Source organism: Besnoitia besnoiti, chromosome V (genome assembly GCF_002563875.1).
Source record: "Besnoitia besnoiti strain Bb-Ger1 chromosome V, whole genome shotgun sequence".
Taxonomy (NCBI): Eukaryota; Apicomplexa; class Conoidasida; order Eucoccidiorida; family Sarcocystidae; genus Besnoitia; species Besnoitia besnoiti.
The window spans coordinates 1,470,843-1,487,295 of record NC_042360.1 but is presented as its reverse complement, the minus strand read 5'-3'; the positions used below and the strand labels follow the sequence as shown (position 1 = coordinate 1,487,295).

The window sequence follows — 16,453 nt, the reverse complement described above, 5'->3', positions numbered from 1 at the left end:
GACCCCCCAGCACTCCAGAAGATGCGCCTCTGTAGGCCGTTCGCAATATCTGATTTAAGAGAGTTTTCATGCCCAGGCTGCTCGCGTTTTCTACTGCCTGCATTAACGCCGCTCGGTTTCCTTTCACTGGGCTGCTTTAGCTCACTTCCGATTCGTCAACCCTCCTTCAGTTCGAGGAACTGTTAGATCGAAGAAAGGAGTGACGCGCGGCCCTCGAGTTTCATTGCCAGGGGCGCTGGGCGAGCGAGAAAGGCTCTCCAGCGCTCACGACTTAGTCGGAAAACAACGAGCAGCCGGAGGCAATACGCCGACATACGGAACAGAGAGGTAAAGAACTGGCAGCATCACCGGCACAGAGGCAAGAAAAACCCTTTGAAAACTTGATCTGCTCCGCAAGCGCCTCCTCACTCGCCCTGCGCGAAGAGCGAGACAGGGACACGCAAGACACACACGAGTTCGCAAAGTTCCCTGCTTCATGAGAAGCAACGGAAGTGAAGCCGCACGCAAACGATGACTTCTTTCCTTTCTTTGCAAAGATATCTTCTTTGCGATGAGGGCAGACGTTGCTAGCGAATTTCCCCTCCTTCAAGAAGGAATAAAAGAGAACGTCGCACAGAGACAAGACGCGCGATGCGACTGTATGCAGCAGCGAAGGCTCCGACCGCGGCCATCGACGCGACTCCTGCGGAAAAACTGCTTCGCAGGCCAGTTTCTTCCTCTGAAGGAATCGAGATTCGGGAAAACAGGGACAGTCACAGTGAAGCATTTTACCTGTACCGCTCCTGAGAAGTCTCCGCGAGGTGTGCAGACACCTGAGTCGGGTCGAGGCATCGAGGCCTCGAGATAGCCCTACTTTGCCGGCGAAGAAAACACATTTAGGGCCTCGGCATCTTCTTCGGCTCCTGCTCCAGGCACTCCTTGTCTTCCGCTTTGCTCCGGTATCGTTTCTGTCTCAGTGGAGGACTCGACGAGGCCCTGAAGTCTGTCTTCCAGTCTCTTCACAGCCTGCCGTGCAGCCGGATGCGGTGTACGCTGAAACACGACGATCAGATAGATGGAGGCAGCCAGCCAAGATGCGGGTCTCGAAATCCGCAGCCCGCCAGCTCACGAAAGTGCCTTCCTGTCTGGGGTTTCGGCTGCCGCGTGTCCTTCGTCTCCTCGTCCTTCTCGCCTTGCTTCGCGGAGTCGTAGCCGTGGCGCGCCGCCCGCGCTGTGACTCGGCAGTCTCCTGTCTGCTACCTCTGGCGTCTTCGCAGCTTCCGGTTCGCGTTTCGGGGCTCGCTGCCGCTTCCGCCTCGCTTGCAAGGCGCCTGTCTCCCTGCAAACAAGCCCTCGGCGCGGCGCCGGCCTGCGAGGGGCCTTCTCTCTCTTCTTCGCCTCTACCCGCCGGCCGGCGCGTCGCCGCGTGCGCAGCACCCGCGCCTCGTCTGCGTGCGTCTAGCGGGTATCTCCCCCAGCTGCTGCGCCAGTCTGCCGGGCCGGGCGCTGCTTCCGCTCGACGTTCCTCTCCTGCTTTTTCGTTCTCGCGTTCTCGTTCGTCGCGGCCTTCTCCCTCAGTTCTCTGCGCCTCTCGCGCCGCTGGGGCCCTCCCCTCGTGGGGCGATCGGCTGCCTTCTGCGTCCGCTTTGAAGGCGGCTCCTTGCTGGCTCTCGCCTGAGCTTCGATCTTATCCGAGTGTGTCTGCCCTCGTACGGTATCCTTCTTCCGCGGCTCAAGGCGCCTCTCGACGAGCCGCGCGGTGCGTCGCGGCGCAGACTTCGAGTTCGTTCCCCTCCGCTGAAGTGCTGCCTTCCCTGACGCACGCCCTGAAACTCCTCAAGGCGGCGCTCACAAAGGCAAGCGCGCCTCCTGCCGGGCTGCCTCTGGATACCCCGCGAGGGCCTTCCCTGACGCACGCCCTGAAACTCCTCAAGGCGGCGCTCACAAAGGCAAGCGCGCCTCCTGCCGGGCTGCCTCTGGATACCCCGCGAGGGTCTGCGTCGCTGGCGACTTCGCCGTCGTCTTCTGCATCGCGAGGCTCTCTCTTTCGCGGTGCTTCCTCATCGCCCCTGGCTCCTCTGACGCCATTTTCTGCGTCGTCGCTTCCTCCGCTGTCTCTTGATCGTTCTTGTGGTGAGGAGGAGAAGGCGGCGACCCTCCACGGAGCTCAAAGCTCGTCGTTTCCCTCCACACAGCCTGAGAGCCCCGCGGCGCTCGCGCCTTCCGACTCCGCGCTGCTTGATGCTGCGCCGCGTGCTTCGTCTTTCTACTCGTCTCTCTCTTCGTGGATGCCCTCGCCTGCTCGGCCTGCGTCGAATGCGCGGAAGGACAAGGACTTCTTCTGCGTCCCTTACACCGGAATAGATCTGATTGCGCTCTACGGAAGGTTCCTCTTGCCTGCGCTGCTGCCCCTCTATGCGCAGCTGTACCTACACCGCGCAGCCAATTCGAGACAGGCGAAACGGCCCTCGCCGCATGCTCGCGCAGCCGGCAAGTATCAACAACCCAACGCCCAGAGTTCCTTCCTGCTTACGGCGGCCTCTCCCGCGCCTTCAGTGTCGGGATCTTCCTCTCGTTTGCCGCCTCCCTCGGCGTCGCCTTGTTCCTATCTGTATTCTGCGCCCGCGCCCGCGTCGCCGGCGGTTGCAGGGCCTTTCCGTTCCTTGTCGGGTGTTTTGGGGGCGTTTTCGGGTTTTCGCGGCCTAGCGCGGCGCGCCGCCGAGTCTCTCGTCTCGTCGCTTTCCGCGGTTCTCTCCAGATGGGCTCTGCCTGGGCGCGCGCCGCGCTTGTGCCTCGAGACCCCGGCCGTCGCCGCGGTCCCCGAGTGCTCTGCTGAAGATGACAAGGCTGCGCTGCTGGCCTCGACAGTTCCGTCGCCGCGGCCTTCGCCTCTCTTCTTCTTCCCACCATACACGTCGCCAGACTCTCGCGCGCTTTTGGCGAGCTGCGCGCCGCCCTCCGCGCGGCTGTCGCTTGTGGCGCTCGCCGAGGCGAAGGACGCTTTGAAGCGATTTTCCGCTCGCCTTTTCCCTGCTGGGGCAGGCGCGCGCCTCCAGTTTCCCTGCTTCGCGCGCCAGCTGCTGCGTCTGCCTTTCCAGTGGCCGCCTTTTGCGGTCTTTCTGCCCTCTGCGAATTTGTACTGCTACCGCCGGGGCGTGTACGGACACCTCGGGACGACCCCGAGGGTGCTGCGTCGTCTCTCTGCGGACGTAGAGGCGGAGCGACCGCATCCGGCTGCCACGTTTTCGCTTTTTTACTTTCTTTGTAACCCAGGTAAGCGGGCAGGCAGCCTTGCCGATGTGAACGGCTGTTTCGCGCTGCTTGGTCGTAGGCGCGAGCCTGCGTCGCGCGAGCGGGTCGCGGACTCTGGGCTCCCTGCGCCGCCCGGTTTCTTTCTTGATACAGATGTCTGCGAGTGGGATCTCTCTGTCTTTGATTTTGCCTGTCGTGCCTCGTATTCCTTACGTGTTGGCTGTTCCGCCGTGGTTCAGGGCTTTTGCGCCGAAAACTGGAGACTCGGGGACAGTGTAGAGCGCGTGCTCAGGAGGAGCCGTTTTTGTATCAGTTTGTTCTCAAAAAATTACCCGGGGACTTTGCGCTTCAGCTGTCGTTCTGCAGCTCTGCGGTCTCAGTCTTCTTGGCGTTTGAAATCTTCTTTTTCATTCGCTTGCCAGGCCTCGAGGGGAGCTCTCCCGCATCCGCCTGCCTGCGACGGTCAGACGAGGCGAGGGGTGTCTCGCTGCGCGACTCACTTCGACCAGATGATTTCCGGTGCAGTCTCCTGGGGCTTTGCAGTGACGCGGTCGCTGCAGACTTGCGAGCGGGCGCGGAAGAAGGGAGCGTAGCAACCGAGGCGCGCGACGACGCAGGCAGCCCTCGCGGCGAAGGCGAAGACCGTAGAGTCGAACGCGCCGCTCTCACTCTCTGGAAGCTCTTTGAGAGAAAGGTTCGAAAAGCAAATCAAAGGGAACAGCAGAAGTGCCCTTCTTATGTAAATACATGTGTAAGTTTACCTATATATATATTTACATATATATATATATATATTTACACATATATATTTATATCTATCTGTATATTGCTGCATGTGCGTGCTTCTCCGTGAAGATGTGTCTTGTACGCGGTAGCGGATGTGCTGTAGAGACAGTCGATTCGGTCGGTGTGTGTGGTGTTGAAGCGCGTCCTGCATCACCTTTTGCGATTTTATCTGGTTTGTTTCGCAGATCGATGGGACCACGCGCTTGCTGTGGGAGTACAACGTCTCATTCCCGCCTTCGTGAGGCGCCTGCAGGCTGGCAGCGGACGACGCGCGGGGTGAAAGGACGAGGGCGCTAGAGGCCTGGGCTCGGCAGACCGACGGCAAGCGTCGCGGGCAGCTTCCGCATGGTTTGGTGACCCTGCTTCCTATCATAGCTGAATGGTGTTTTTAGCCGACTGCGCGGCGCTGAAAGTAATTTCATCCAAAACTGGCGGGGCCCCGGTGGAGCTCTCGCGTTTGTCTGGCCTCCGGCGGGGAGCAGCTCTTTGCTTCAGGGGAAAGCGCCTGCGCCAGCTGCTCCTGCCTTGTCTGTTGTGTCTGTGCCCCCAGTGCGGTGTTCTTCAAACTTGCGAAACCAGACTAGCTCTCTGACTGGCGCACCAGCCCGCGGACAGTGCTGCCGACCCAAAAGGGAAAGAATGCTTTTCTGGGCACACGACCTCGTGGAGACTCTGTGCTCGGAGTGTGTGCTGTACGCGTCTTAGAGTGCGAAACAAACTAAATTCGGGGATGCGAACAGCTTGAATCAAGTCTACAGGTGTAAATGGCCCAAATGTCGTGGTGCTGCCTCACAGACCCAAAGTGCTTTTCTGCGTGGGCCTGTTCGCACGCGCGGCCTGCATTTCTTCGCCCCGTCTTATCGGCTCAGCGACGGCCTCCGCCATGTGGGGGTGGAGTCACAGAAAACGGGGAAAGTTGTAAAAAATTGATGCGAGAAAGGCGGCAAGTTTTGTGTGTGTGTCAGACAGAACGAGGAGAGTAATGCCCGGGCCGCCCGTGTGAAGAGAGCGGAAACGCCGAAACACGAAGAAGAGGCCATGCACGAGAAGCAAATGACGCTCGACAGACATATTGCTGGCTCGTTCCCCTCGCTCTAAAGAAACGAAGTGAGTCGTGAGGCGCCTCTTATGCTGAGGCAACAGATCCAGTCGCGTGGACACGGGGAAAGAAGAGACACCACTAGGCAGAAAAGAAATTCCACTGCGTTCGTCGCCTTTCGCCCTTCGAGTGACTGTGCGGCTTCTGACGTGTACGTACACTCGAAGGCGGCGCACCTTGTTCGCACGGAGAGAACGTTCATCCAGATTTCTGAATTTTCGCCTCGCGCTGCTTCCCGGTGCGCCGCATGCAGCAGGAACGGACTAAAATAGGGACACTTCACGCACTCAGAATTCGGGAGAGATGAAAACCGCTTTCCACGCTCTATGGAACCCAGGACGCGTACAGCCGAGGCGCTAGCCGAGAAGGGAGTATGGTCGCCCTTCAGGTGCCGCGTCGGTGGGTACTCTCACCTTGCAAAAAAAAAATTATTGAGTTTCGGTCGATGTTTCAGCACACGAAATCACACAAAGGTGCTAGAGAAGCTGCATCTCTCGATACAACCAAAATCAATCTCCACGTCGTAGGGCATGTATGTGTGCATGCGTTCCCCTGGAGAGACGGATGGGACATCGGCGCTCCATTTTATGTTCGAGGCAGCCGTCTGTATCGGCTTTTCTTTTGCCTCCGGCGCCTTGCTTTCGCCTCATCCCGCCGTCCTTTTCGGTGTCTGTCTGCGGCCGTTTTCTTCCTTCGTATCGCAAAGACCTCTCCCTCGCATCCTGCTCAGATCATCGGCGGCGGCGGGGGAGGGGGCTGGCTAGTTGGGCCCGAGGGGCCCTCCTGCGACCGCGTCTCCTGCCGCCCTGCCGCGGAGGGCGAGGACGTAGCCCCACGAGGTCGCGATGCCGTGAGAGAGGCAGAAACCGACGCGGCGCTCGCACTCAGCGCGGCTGCCGCTTCGTCCGCGATCAGCGCCGTGGGAAGGGTGTTGAGGCGGCTGACGAAGTCTGTCATGAAGGAAGAAAGCTGAAAAAACAGAAAAGGCACACCCGCACACGGGCGGACAGTTCAGCATGCGCCTTATCGCAAGGGAGAAAACTGATATACCGCAACGGGTTCGAAGAATGTCAGCAAACACCATGTGAAAGTCCCGACTTGCTTCAGGCGCGCAGATAACTCGCTCTTTTCGATGTGCCTCCCTGAGCGCTTCCCACAGGCATGTCTCTCCGTGACTACCAATGACACGCCAAACAGAACTCGCACACACATCCGCGCACATCCCGCTCAATCTTCGCAGCCTCCTCGCAAGCAGACTCGGCCGTTTCGCAGAGTACAGGGTTGCAGTTTACCTGAGAGCCCCACTTGTGAACTTCCTCAGTGAATTTTTGGTTCAAGTCTGTCACGGAGGCCACGAGGCCTTTCGCGAGCTCCAGGTGGCTCTGCTGCAGCCGCGCGAGCATGTCCTCGACGTTCTCCAAGTCAACCTCCGCCTTCCACAGCAGCTGGTTGATCTGCTTCAGCTGCGCAATCTGAAACCGCGCACATAGAAGAAACTCTAGAATTTGCCGCCTTGCTGAAAGGCACAAAACAAAGCACCTCCTAGCTGGACGTCGCCTTAGGGCGAGCTTTCATCCTGTGTGTCTGCTTAGTCGCCTTCGCACTCTCACTCCTCTCCCTAAACCCTAAACCCCTCACGGTGGCATTCCCTTCTGCCTATAGCCTCCAGAGTCTCTGCCTTTCACAACTCTCACGAATCGACGCGCGTCTTTTCCTCGTGGAAATTTGCTGTCTACCCTCTCCCGCTGCGCTCGCACGCGCTCCGCTTCCGCGCCGCGGTCTCGCTCAAAATGCATTTTTAATTGGTTTCCCATCCCCTGCGACCCCCTGAGGACCCCGCCTCACCTCCTTTGCGCCTTAGGGTCCGCTTACTTGTTCAGGCAACCACCCGCGGGCGTTTGCCGAGTCTTGGCCGTTGGGGGGGTTTTCAGTGTCTTCTTCCTCGCTGCCCACCACGGCCGCGACGGCCTGCTCCAGGAACTTCTGCGCCTCCTGCGTAATCGGCGCAGCCTGCTGCCAAAACTGCAAAACGCTGCCCTTCACGTGCTCCTGAACACGCGGAAGGGGAAGATAGAGACAAACGCACGCAGTAGTCGTTGCACTTCCGGTGGAAAACAGGGAACCCGACGGAGGAGAGGAACAAGGTGGCAGAATCGTCATTGCACCGGACAAACCGTATGCAACAAAATTGAAAGAAAAACGAAACGGACAACTCCCAAACTGCAGGCGACTTTCCGTGAACCCTGCAGACGCACGGGAGGCTGCGGAGGCACGCGTGACGCGCGGCAGGACATTGAGAGATGACAAAGACGATCCAAAACGCACATCTTGTCCTCGAGACGCGCGAGCGACCCCTGATCCTGGAGCGTACCTGCACGGCCTGCACAGCCTCGAGCGAGGCTGCCCCGCGACTGGAGTACTTTTTGAATTTCTCTTCAAAGCTCAGTTGCTCTTCATCGCTCGCGGCGCCGTCTTCGCGCTTGCCCTTGGCGCGCGTTTTGATCTCGCCAGAGGAAGAAATGCTCACGACGACCTCTTCTCCGCCCTCCTCCCCCTCCTCAGCTGCACTCTGCACAGAGGACGCGGAAGAAGTCGAATCCCGCCTCGCGTCTTCCTGCTGCGGCTCGGCTTCCAGTGGAGTCAGGTCTGCGGCGCGCTGACGTTCGATCTCCAATTTGAAGGCTGAAAAAAAAACATCGCGGGACGACGTAAAGAACCAAATTACGCGAACAAAAAGCAGACGAGGCGAGTGCAGCCGACCGACACGCGAACGCGTATGGCGTTCATCCGTATATATATATATATATATATATATATATATATATATATATATATATATATATATATATATATATATATATATATATATGTACTGAAATTTACATATAGATATGAATATATGCTATAGTATGCACATAAATATGCATATATATATGCAATGACTGCAAAGGAGGGGGATAAGGGCACAAGCTCGGGGATGAGGCAACTCTAAGAAAAAAAAGAGAAAACGTTTTTCCGCAGGGACGTACCGCTAAGGGCGACGCGGGCGCTGGCGAGGACGCTGAAAACCTGATGGACGAGCTCAACCATCCTGTGGTGCTCCATATCGTCGTCGCCGACTTCCGCAGTATCTCCGTACACACCCGCGTACGCGGGGCCCTGAACACGCGAAAGAAAAAAAAAGGCAAAAAAATGGACGAGTCGCATACGCAGAAGAAAGCACAAAAACAGCACCGAAGACGCTTAAGCAGCGAAAAAACGAAGAACAGGGAAGAAGGCATTGTCGCGAAATCACGCCAGACAGCCTTCCCCTGCAGGTGCGGCGGGCGAGGCGCCACGAATGCATTCAGAAAAAAACGAAACACGCCGCGAGTCGAACACTGGGATGCAACAGTGACTTACCGCCCCCGTCAAGGCGCAGACGTCTCCAGCGGCACTCTGCGCGATCTCGCGATGATCCAATTGCTTTATCTGGGAAAGGAAAAGCGACGAGGCGCAGACGTAAAGAACGCGAACCGAGTTCAACACGCAGGCACGCATTCACTGTGTACATATATACACGGGGAGACGCGCTGACATCTCTGATGTATATATATATATATATATATATATATATATATATATATATATATATATTTATAATAATATATAGATACGCGTATATATATATATATATATATATATATATATATATATATATATATATATATATATATATATATATATATACATTCCTAGGTGAGTTCAGTGTGTATCCTGGCTGGGGTGTGAGTTACAGACATGCAGGCGAGAATAAGAAGAAAAGTAACTTCTGGAGTTCTCCCCGCCTCCACAGATCCGTGAAAGTGTGCGCCTCCGTGCTTAGTGAACTTGGGTTCACCAAGCACGTGGATTCCTCTGCATCGGTAACGCCGTATGAAGAATGTTCCATGCAAAGGCTGGTACTTCCAAAAATCTGGCGCATGCGTCCAGCGAAAACACTATTGTTTTAAACGCCTGCACAGGCGCAAGAACCTCGTGAACGCACCTCGGCCGCAGCTGCCTGAATCCTGCGTTGGAGTCCCTCGTATTTCCTGCGAAAAAAAAAACCAGTCGCATCCAAGTTTCGTTTTTTCGGAAAGACTCGCTGGCGAAAACCTCCCAGGCTCGCCGGGCGCGGCATCCAAAGCGAGAAGGCTTTTTTTTGTCCTCGATTCCTCACTCTCTAGGCTTTCGCAGTCTGCCAGGGCTCTTGTAGCGCCACACGAAGACGTTCAAGGGAGCAAGCAGCATTCTTATGCACTCCAGACAGCAGCATCTCCATAAAACATCTTCGTGTGTTGCCTAGAGAGGCGCGCTGGAGCGGTTCACCGCATGCAGCTACCCTCCCGCGGAGCATAGGTTCGTCGCGGCAAGAGACAGGCGATTAGACACGCCCATTAGACGCCTGCGACAGGCTGAGTTTAGCGGGTGTCTTACTTTTGAAGAACTTCCGGCGGATGCCACGGTAGATCCATGCAGTCGTCGAGATTCACCTGCCCCGGTTCCTTGACCTCCGGCAACGCGGTCAGTTTAATCGCCACGTTGTTTCGCGCGAGGGCGCGCCTGCAGAGAAAACGTAACTCCGAAAGTGTCTGCAGAGGTGCAACTGAATGAGCCTTTCACGGCAACAGATGGCATGAATCCCCCCACAATATACATAAAAGAAACATATATACGTATATACCTGTATGTTTATGTATATAGACATGAGTATATACGTATATAGATGGATATATATGTCTATATATGTATACAGATGTAAATATATGCATATATATCTGCACGTTCACACACACTTTCGTGTCGGTGACGTCATCCATGCGTAGTCTACAGATCACGAGGATATGATCGCATGTGGCGTTTTTCTGTCGAAGTTCTTGGACTCGGTGCTGTCTGTCTCTGTGTCTGCACTCCAGGGGAAAGGCGGGGAGGCGGCTGAGCCCCGAGCAAGTTTCGAGTCACGAGCTCGTGCGTTTTGCGCGTCGTCGCATCAAACTCAGGGTGGCGAACTGCATGCGCGTGTTCTCTCTACACCCGGTTAATCAGTTGGATGGATTTCCTTAGACTGCTTTAGCTAGGTTGAACTATCGGGTTTCGCGTGCTGGGCATTCTTACCTAAATCTGCGCGAGTGGGAGAGGAGGAGCTTCTTGCTGATGCGCAGTCCCTTGTTAGCGGCGATGATCGCCTTGAGGCCGGTGACCCACATGTCGAATTCAAATTCGTCTTTGCAGGTCAGATCCAGTGTGCGCGCGCCGCTGACGGGTTTCCGCAGCTCGATGGCGCGCCGCGCCTTGCGCTCTTCTTCGTCTTCCTCGGGCTCCCCTTCGAACTCATCGTCGTCCTCAGGCTCGGCGTCGGCCTCTAGCGGCGGCGAAGCGCCGGAGGTGTAGAAGACGAGGGAAAACGAGAGGTGCTGGAGCCCCGGAAGGCGGTAGCTCTGAAAGGTCTGCGACTTTTGGCCAAACAGAAGGCCCTGAAGCAGCGGCAAGTGAATCACCGAGGAAGACTTCGCCTTCGAGGACGAGTACCAAAGCAGGCGTCGTCTGTCCATCGACAGCTGAAACTGCCGAAGGTGCGGGTACCCGTACCGCGTGTGCTTCAAAAGATTCGTTCCTGCGGGAACACAGGGCAGCACGGCACGCAGTCTCCTCTGTGCAAGAGATTCAGACAACCCAAGCCCTCGTCTTCTCAGTGCCTGCGACAGAAGCACACCCGCAAGCGTGCTACGCGGGGCATAAGGAGTCCCTGAACACGCGCAGCGTCAGAGAGCCGTTTCGCGGCGAAGCGTGGATTTTCTGCGTGACTGCGCGCACCTTGCATCATCCGCTCGAATGCCTTTTGGCTCTCAATGTGCAGCAGAGGGTGCACAGGGACAAGGAGTCGGCGCCAGCGGTCGCCAGTGATCGACTGGAGCTTCCTTCGCTCCGCTTCAGCCTCCTCCTCCGTGCAATCTGTCTCCTCGAACTTCTCCAGCATGTAAGTGCAGCCGTCCATCAGCTGCCCAAACTGGTCAAACCGCACGCGCCGGCCCTTCATCACGCGCATGCGCTTCTTCGGCTCCGCGACCCCCGCCGGCGCCCCGAAGAGACTCGCGGGGGCAACTGTTCCGGGCTCGTCGCGCAGCTCCAGCACGCACACGTCCAAAAACAGAGAGCCGCAGTCAACGTCGGCCCTGAGGATGCACACACACCGACAGCTCCGGCGCGAAACTGCCAGAAATGCCCCGAAGCACGCGCAAGGGACAGGCTCGCGCTCACGCGACTCCACCTGTCCGCACCCGAAGCAAGGCCCAACGACGCCCAACCACACATTTCCTCACCACTGCAAGCACACACACGCCTATGCATGCATCTGCAAAATTCCATGTGCGGCCCGCCGAGAGGAATGCTGTACACAGAACAACACATGAAGAGACATATATATATAATTATATCTTAATACGTATATATATACGCGTATATACTCAGATATATATATATATATGGATGGGATGGCGCAGCGCGTGGAGAGGCGGGTCGAGCCTTACGTTTGAGGGAGAGGCTCGATTTGGCGGAGGGCGAACGTCGTTCGATTCTTTCTGCGTCTCCCCTCGGCCGGCTCTTCGAGCTCGTCGTCCAGCATGACGTCGCACGCGCACAGCACGGCCGCCTTCACGTCTTCCGCAGACGTGTCTTCGTACCAGGAGACCGGAGTGCAGGACCCCTGAAAAAAGCAAAAACGCCGCGAGGAGTCCAGAGTGCCGAGTCTGCCCCCTGCGCCGTTCCCCCGTCACACGCGTTGCCTCTGTCGTCGGCACTTTGCACCACGCTAGAGCGAGAAAAGGCCGCGGGGCGGGCGACAGAGGCGACAACTGCCCTCGCGGGGAAACATACTCGGAGCAGAAAGAAATCTGCCTTCCGTGGCGAGTCAGCAGCACCATGCAACATCGCGACATCATCACGAGACCCGTTTCAAGGCTACCGAGTCCACCCTAAATCTGAGTCCCTCCACTCGCGCCCATGTGCTTCGCGTAGGCTCTTCACGCTCCCGGTGCAAATGTCTGCGCAGCGCGACCGGGTGCGGAGTGCGAGCTGAGAGAGCGTGAACGAAAGCCTTATCGATTCTGGTGGAGTGGGCTCACGCACGACTCCCCGCGGCTGTACGGCCGCATAAAGCACTCCCGCCCACCCCCTACCGCCCCTTTAAGAGGAAGCACACATTACGCATATTCTCGTCAGTCGAAAAGTCGCAAGGCCTCATGCGTTCAGCCTCGTTGGGCCGCTTGTCGTGCTGGGCGCGGACTCGCTTACTTGATGCACAACCCAGACGGTTTTCTTTCCTGCGTCCTCGAGCTGGCGCTCGTCGACATCGGCAACTTTTCTTCTCCCTTCTCTTTGGACTTCCTCCCAGCCGCGCATTTCTTTGTCAAAGACTGTCCATGACTCCGCCGCAGTGGGGCTGCAGGCGGCGGTGTCGCTGCTACCCTCCCAGGCCTCCGCCCCGCCGCGAGTATCGCTCTTCTCCGCGAGGCAGTCGACAGGCAGCACTTCGCCGTCAAGCAGAGACACGCTCAGGCTCTCCTGTGGACGCGCGGCTTTGCCTCTCTCTCTGCGCGAGGGAGCGGCAGAGGACGGCGTGGCGGCGGGCGCCGGCGCGGAGGGGGCGTGGGCGGCCGCGGCGGACAGGGGCGCGGAAGCGGCCCTCTTGGCGGGCGAGACGTGAGCCGCACACGAGAGGAACTCGTCCAGTTCGTCGCGGAGTTCTTTTTGCATCCGCGAGGCCGGAGCGGAGTCTTCATCGACCGTTTGCGCGTCTCCGCGGGGAGCTGCTCCAAGCTGCGCGTTTGAGTTCGAAGCGCCGGCGCGCGCCAGAAGCACCGCGCCTTCGGCGCGCTCAGCCGTGACGCTGCCCCCCTCCGGCAGCGCGGCGAGGGCCTGCGGAGAGACATCGAGCGAGGATTGCGCAGAGCGGCCAGACGCAAGGATCTCGAGGTCTGCATCCGAAAAGACGAAAGGCGAGGCCGCGGCGCCACTGGCTGCGGCGTCTTGAGCATCTCGGCTGGAGTGCGAGGGCGGAGAGGCGGCGCCCAGCGCCGAAATGTAGTCCGTTTCGAGGAAGTCGCCGTCTTCCCCACGCACTGGGCGCAGCGTCGTGGCCTTCGCGGGGTCTGGGGAGGCGGGAGGCGCCGCCGCTCGCCGTACGATCTGGGCGAAGGGGTCGTCGTCAGCCATCCAACTGGGGGTGGATGTCCGCGAGTCTTTAGGCAGCGTTTGTGGAGAAGAGGTGCTCTCCTCATCGTGCGCAGAACGCTGGCGAGTCGACGGCAAAGACGCCGACGAGAGAGAGGAACCCGACAACAGCCGGTCTGACGACGAGCTCCCCTCTACAGTTGGCGCGGAGGCGCCGGACGACGCGGAGCCGGCGGGTTTTGTGCCGGTGAGCAAAGAGCAAGGCTCTGCCGAGAAATCCCGGAAAAGGGAAGAACTGCAGGAGGAAGAAGAGGAGGAAGAAGAAGAGGGAGAGGCGGCCGGCATCGCGCACGCAATGTCTGCGCTCGCCGCCGTCTGGGCGACCGACGGCTCACAGGGAAACGCCGACGCCATGGTTGTCTGCGCGGTAGAGGCTCTTGGAGATCGACGGAACGAAAGATTTTCAGGCATAGAGAGGTCAGCTCGACGAAGAAAAAAAAGTCCAGACAACGGCCTGGTGGAAAAACGCGAAACCAAAGTGCAGACGACGCACTGGCAAGGAATAGGCAGTCGGGCAAAGCGCACGCGTGTGTCCGCTGTGCCGCCGCACAGAGGGTCTGGTCAGCCGCGCAGGGAGCTGAGAAACGAAAAACAGCCTCGAGTGCAGAGAAGCACAAACCGAAGGTGCGGCAAACTCCAGAAACAAATGGAAGATTGGGGAGCCGGGGACAGCTGCTCAAACACCCTCACCTCGGTGCAGGTCGACGCCCTAGAGAAAAAGAGGGAGGCAGCCATCATCGCTCGATTTCACAGCGTGTCTGGAGGAGTGCTGTGTCGAGGGTCAGCTCTCTCCCCCGTGATTTCTCGCTCGTACCATGAAAATGCCGCACCGAAATTATCGAGTTCTGGCTCTGCTTCCAAAGAGAGGTGGGGCAATTTGTGTTCGGAGACCGGACGGAGGATCTGCCTCATTTCTGCAACAAAACTCGTGACTGACCTGAAATCCCAAGCCCGCGCGGTAAGAAAAGCGCGAAGACAAGCGGCCGCAGTGTCGGGTGTTGACCCCCCTTCTGATCCTTTACATCGTCTACTCTTGTTGATCCTCCAAACGTGTGAAGACTTGCATGTTAATTCAAGTCGTTTCGAGAGGATATGGTGCCATTATGTTGGAAAAAACGCCGAATCGTTGGACTGCCAAAAAACAGCCGGCCGTCGCGCCTGTGGTGGCGGACCAAGGCGCGTTTCTGCCGATGATGCGTAAAGAAGGGGGACAGCCACCGGTGAGACACAACGCAGGAATAACTCTGAGTTTTCTATTCAAGCAAGTCGCGCGCATGTCGTCCGCACTCCAACCCAACGCCACCGAGACATTCTGCGTCTGGGGGCACGCGCAGACCACAGAGAAAGCCCCCGCTTACTTATATATATCATCGTGCGCTGAATAGGTGGCATTCTAGGGACAGGTACGACGCAGCCGAAACTCGGGCCGTCTGGCCGCTAGCACTGTCTTGCCTAGGTTCGTTTCAAGTTCTCCACACTCGCATGCATGTACTCTTGCTAAGTTATCAAATGGGCTCGACGAGTGTTGCCAGATACTGTGAATGGACGTGAGCACAACCAAAGGCAGAACACCGAGTTATAAGAGACTGCTAGTTTTAACTAGGGTGCCGTAGCGGACATGATATGGTTAAGCGGCTGTTTCGTCTTCAGACTTGCTGCCCTTTCGGCTTGCCCTGCTGCCGGACTCCATCCCGAGACTCCTGATCGCGTCTGGCTTACATTGCGTCCATTCTCAGTATCACAACTTGACGAGCTAGCGCAGATACCCCGGAAGCTTTGATTACTCTTCATCTGCTTGACGGAGCTTCTGTCTCGTTTTTAAACGCTTTTATCGGCTCGTTCAAGCGTTACTAATACTTGCCACGCTTCCGCGTCCGTGTTACTTTCTGCAAGCAACCAGGGGAAGTAGAGGTTGCAACATACTCGATGGGCGGGCGTCCGTTTGTCACTTCACAAATTGAAGCCTACACCCGAAACGCAAAGCAGTTGATTAATCATGCGTTTCCTTTCGTGGGGCGCCGTTGGTAAGATGCGGTGAAGCTGTGTGGCGAAAGCGCACAATGCCGTCAACGAGACAGTTAGTTTCATTGCGTTTACCTCGCGCGTCTGCAGCGGGCCGAAAAATACTTGCTGACGGTTTGTGAGGCTCGTTCGCATTTGCTTGCAAACAGGAAAACGGGCTAGAAACTAAATGCGGTACGCTCTATCAGGATTCCTCGACGTCCGAACGCTTCCTTCCTGCGACTGTACCTTTACCGCTGCAGTAAAAATCTGTGAGAAGGGGCATGTGCCTCAGTGCTTCATGCCTGGATCACACGATATCGCCTTCACAAGTTTGCACTCCAGGTACCTGATGCTATATCGTGACTTTCTTTCACGAAATTCAAAGCAGCGGTTCCTAAAAAGACTACTAAGCGAGAAGCATGAGGCTGCCGCGTGACACAGCATGGCCATTACGGCTCGCGATCTGCTGCAAGAGAAGAGCTCAGGCACCGAGCAGGTTGATTTCCAGTCCGGTAGCTACTAGGGGGTTAGATCCGTTCCTGGCTGTTTCACAGAGCCTATTAATGTCTGTTGCGGTGTTCCACCCATTAAATTCCCCCCCTCGCTAGCTATTCACAGCCTGCCCGTCAATCTTTCCTGAATAGTGACGCACACGGAGATCATAGAGAAGATCTGAAAAAAGTAGAACGCCTACTCGAAGAACGAGGGGCGATAGCGGATCAAATGTATCCTAAGCCATGCAAGTCGAGATCGTTCTTAACAGCTCTGCGGCTCGGATGCCAAGGTCTTCTTAGCTAGGCGTTGTTACAGTGTGTGCTGTGATCAGTATTCCCTTTAATCAATCAAGCGAGGAAAAAACTCTCATCCCGCCGGGAATGGTCTGTCAGCCGTCCACCCCCGTAGGAGCACTCAATCAGTAGATTCGGTAGCGCGTTGGCGGGGCGCGCAGTAGCACAGATGCGAGACTTCCTGTCTGCTCTTGGAACTGAAGGCGGTTAAGGTTCCAGCAAAAAGAGTGAGCGGTTTCTGTTCAAAGGTGTGGATTTGTGCAGTTACACCACGATGAACAGTGAGGAGCCGACG

General features: G+C 57.0%; 2 protein-coding genes across 2 annotated transcripts; one reads left to right on the top strand and one right to left on the bottom strand.

Moving 5' to 3' along the window:
* Positions 1-1,073: 1,073 nt before the first annotated feature.
* On the top strand, positions 1,074-4,259 carry BESB_060280 (uncharacterized protein; the record flags this gene model as incomplete). The annotated part of the gene is made up of 3 exons (XM_029364442.1): positions 1,074-3,252; positions 3,654-3,925; positions 4,203-4,259. The coding sequence occupies 3 exons, from the start codon at positions 1,074-1,076 to the stop codon at positions 4,257-4,259; spliced, it is 2,508 nt and encodes an 835-aa protein (XP_029219150.1).
* A 1,583-nt stretch (positions 4,260-5,842) lies between these two features.
* Positions 5,843-13,777, bottom strand: BESB_060270 (uncharacterized protein; the record flags this gene model as incomplete). Its single annotated transcript, XM_029364441.1, has 12 exons — positions 5,843-6,085; positions 6,409-6,588; positions 6,989-7,165; positions 7,488-7,798; positions 8,146-8,275; positions 8,519-8,587; positions 9,144-9,189; positions 9,575-9,700; positions 10,253-10,751; positions 10,952-11,310; positions 11,665-11,840; positions 12,428-13,777. The coding sequence occupies 12 exons, from the start codon at positions 13,775-13,777 to the stop codon at positions 5,843-5,845; spliced, it is 3,666 nt and encodes a 1,221-aa protein (XP_029219149.1).
* Between the last annotated feature and the right edge of the window lie 2,676 nt (positions 13,778-16,453).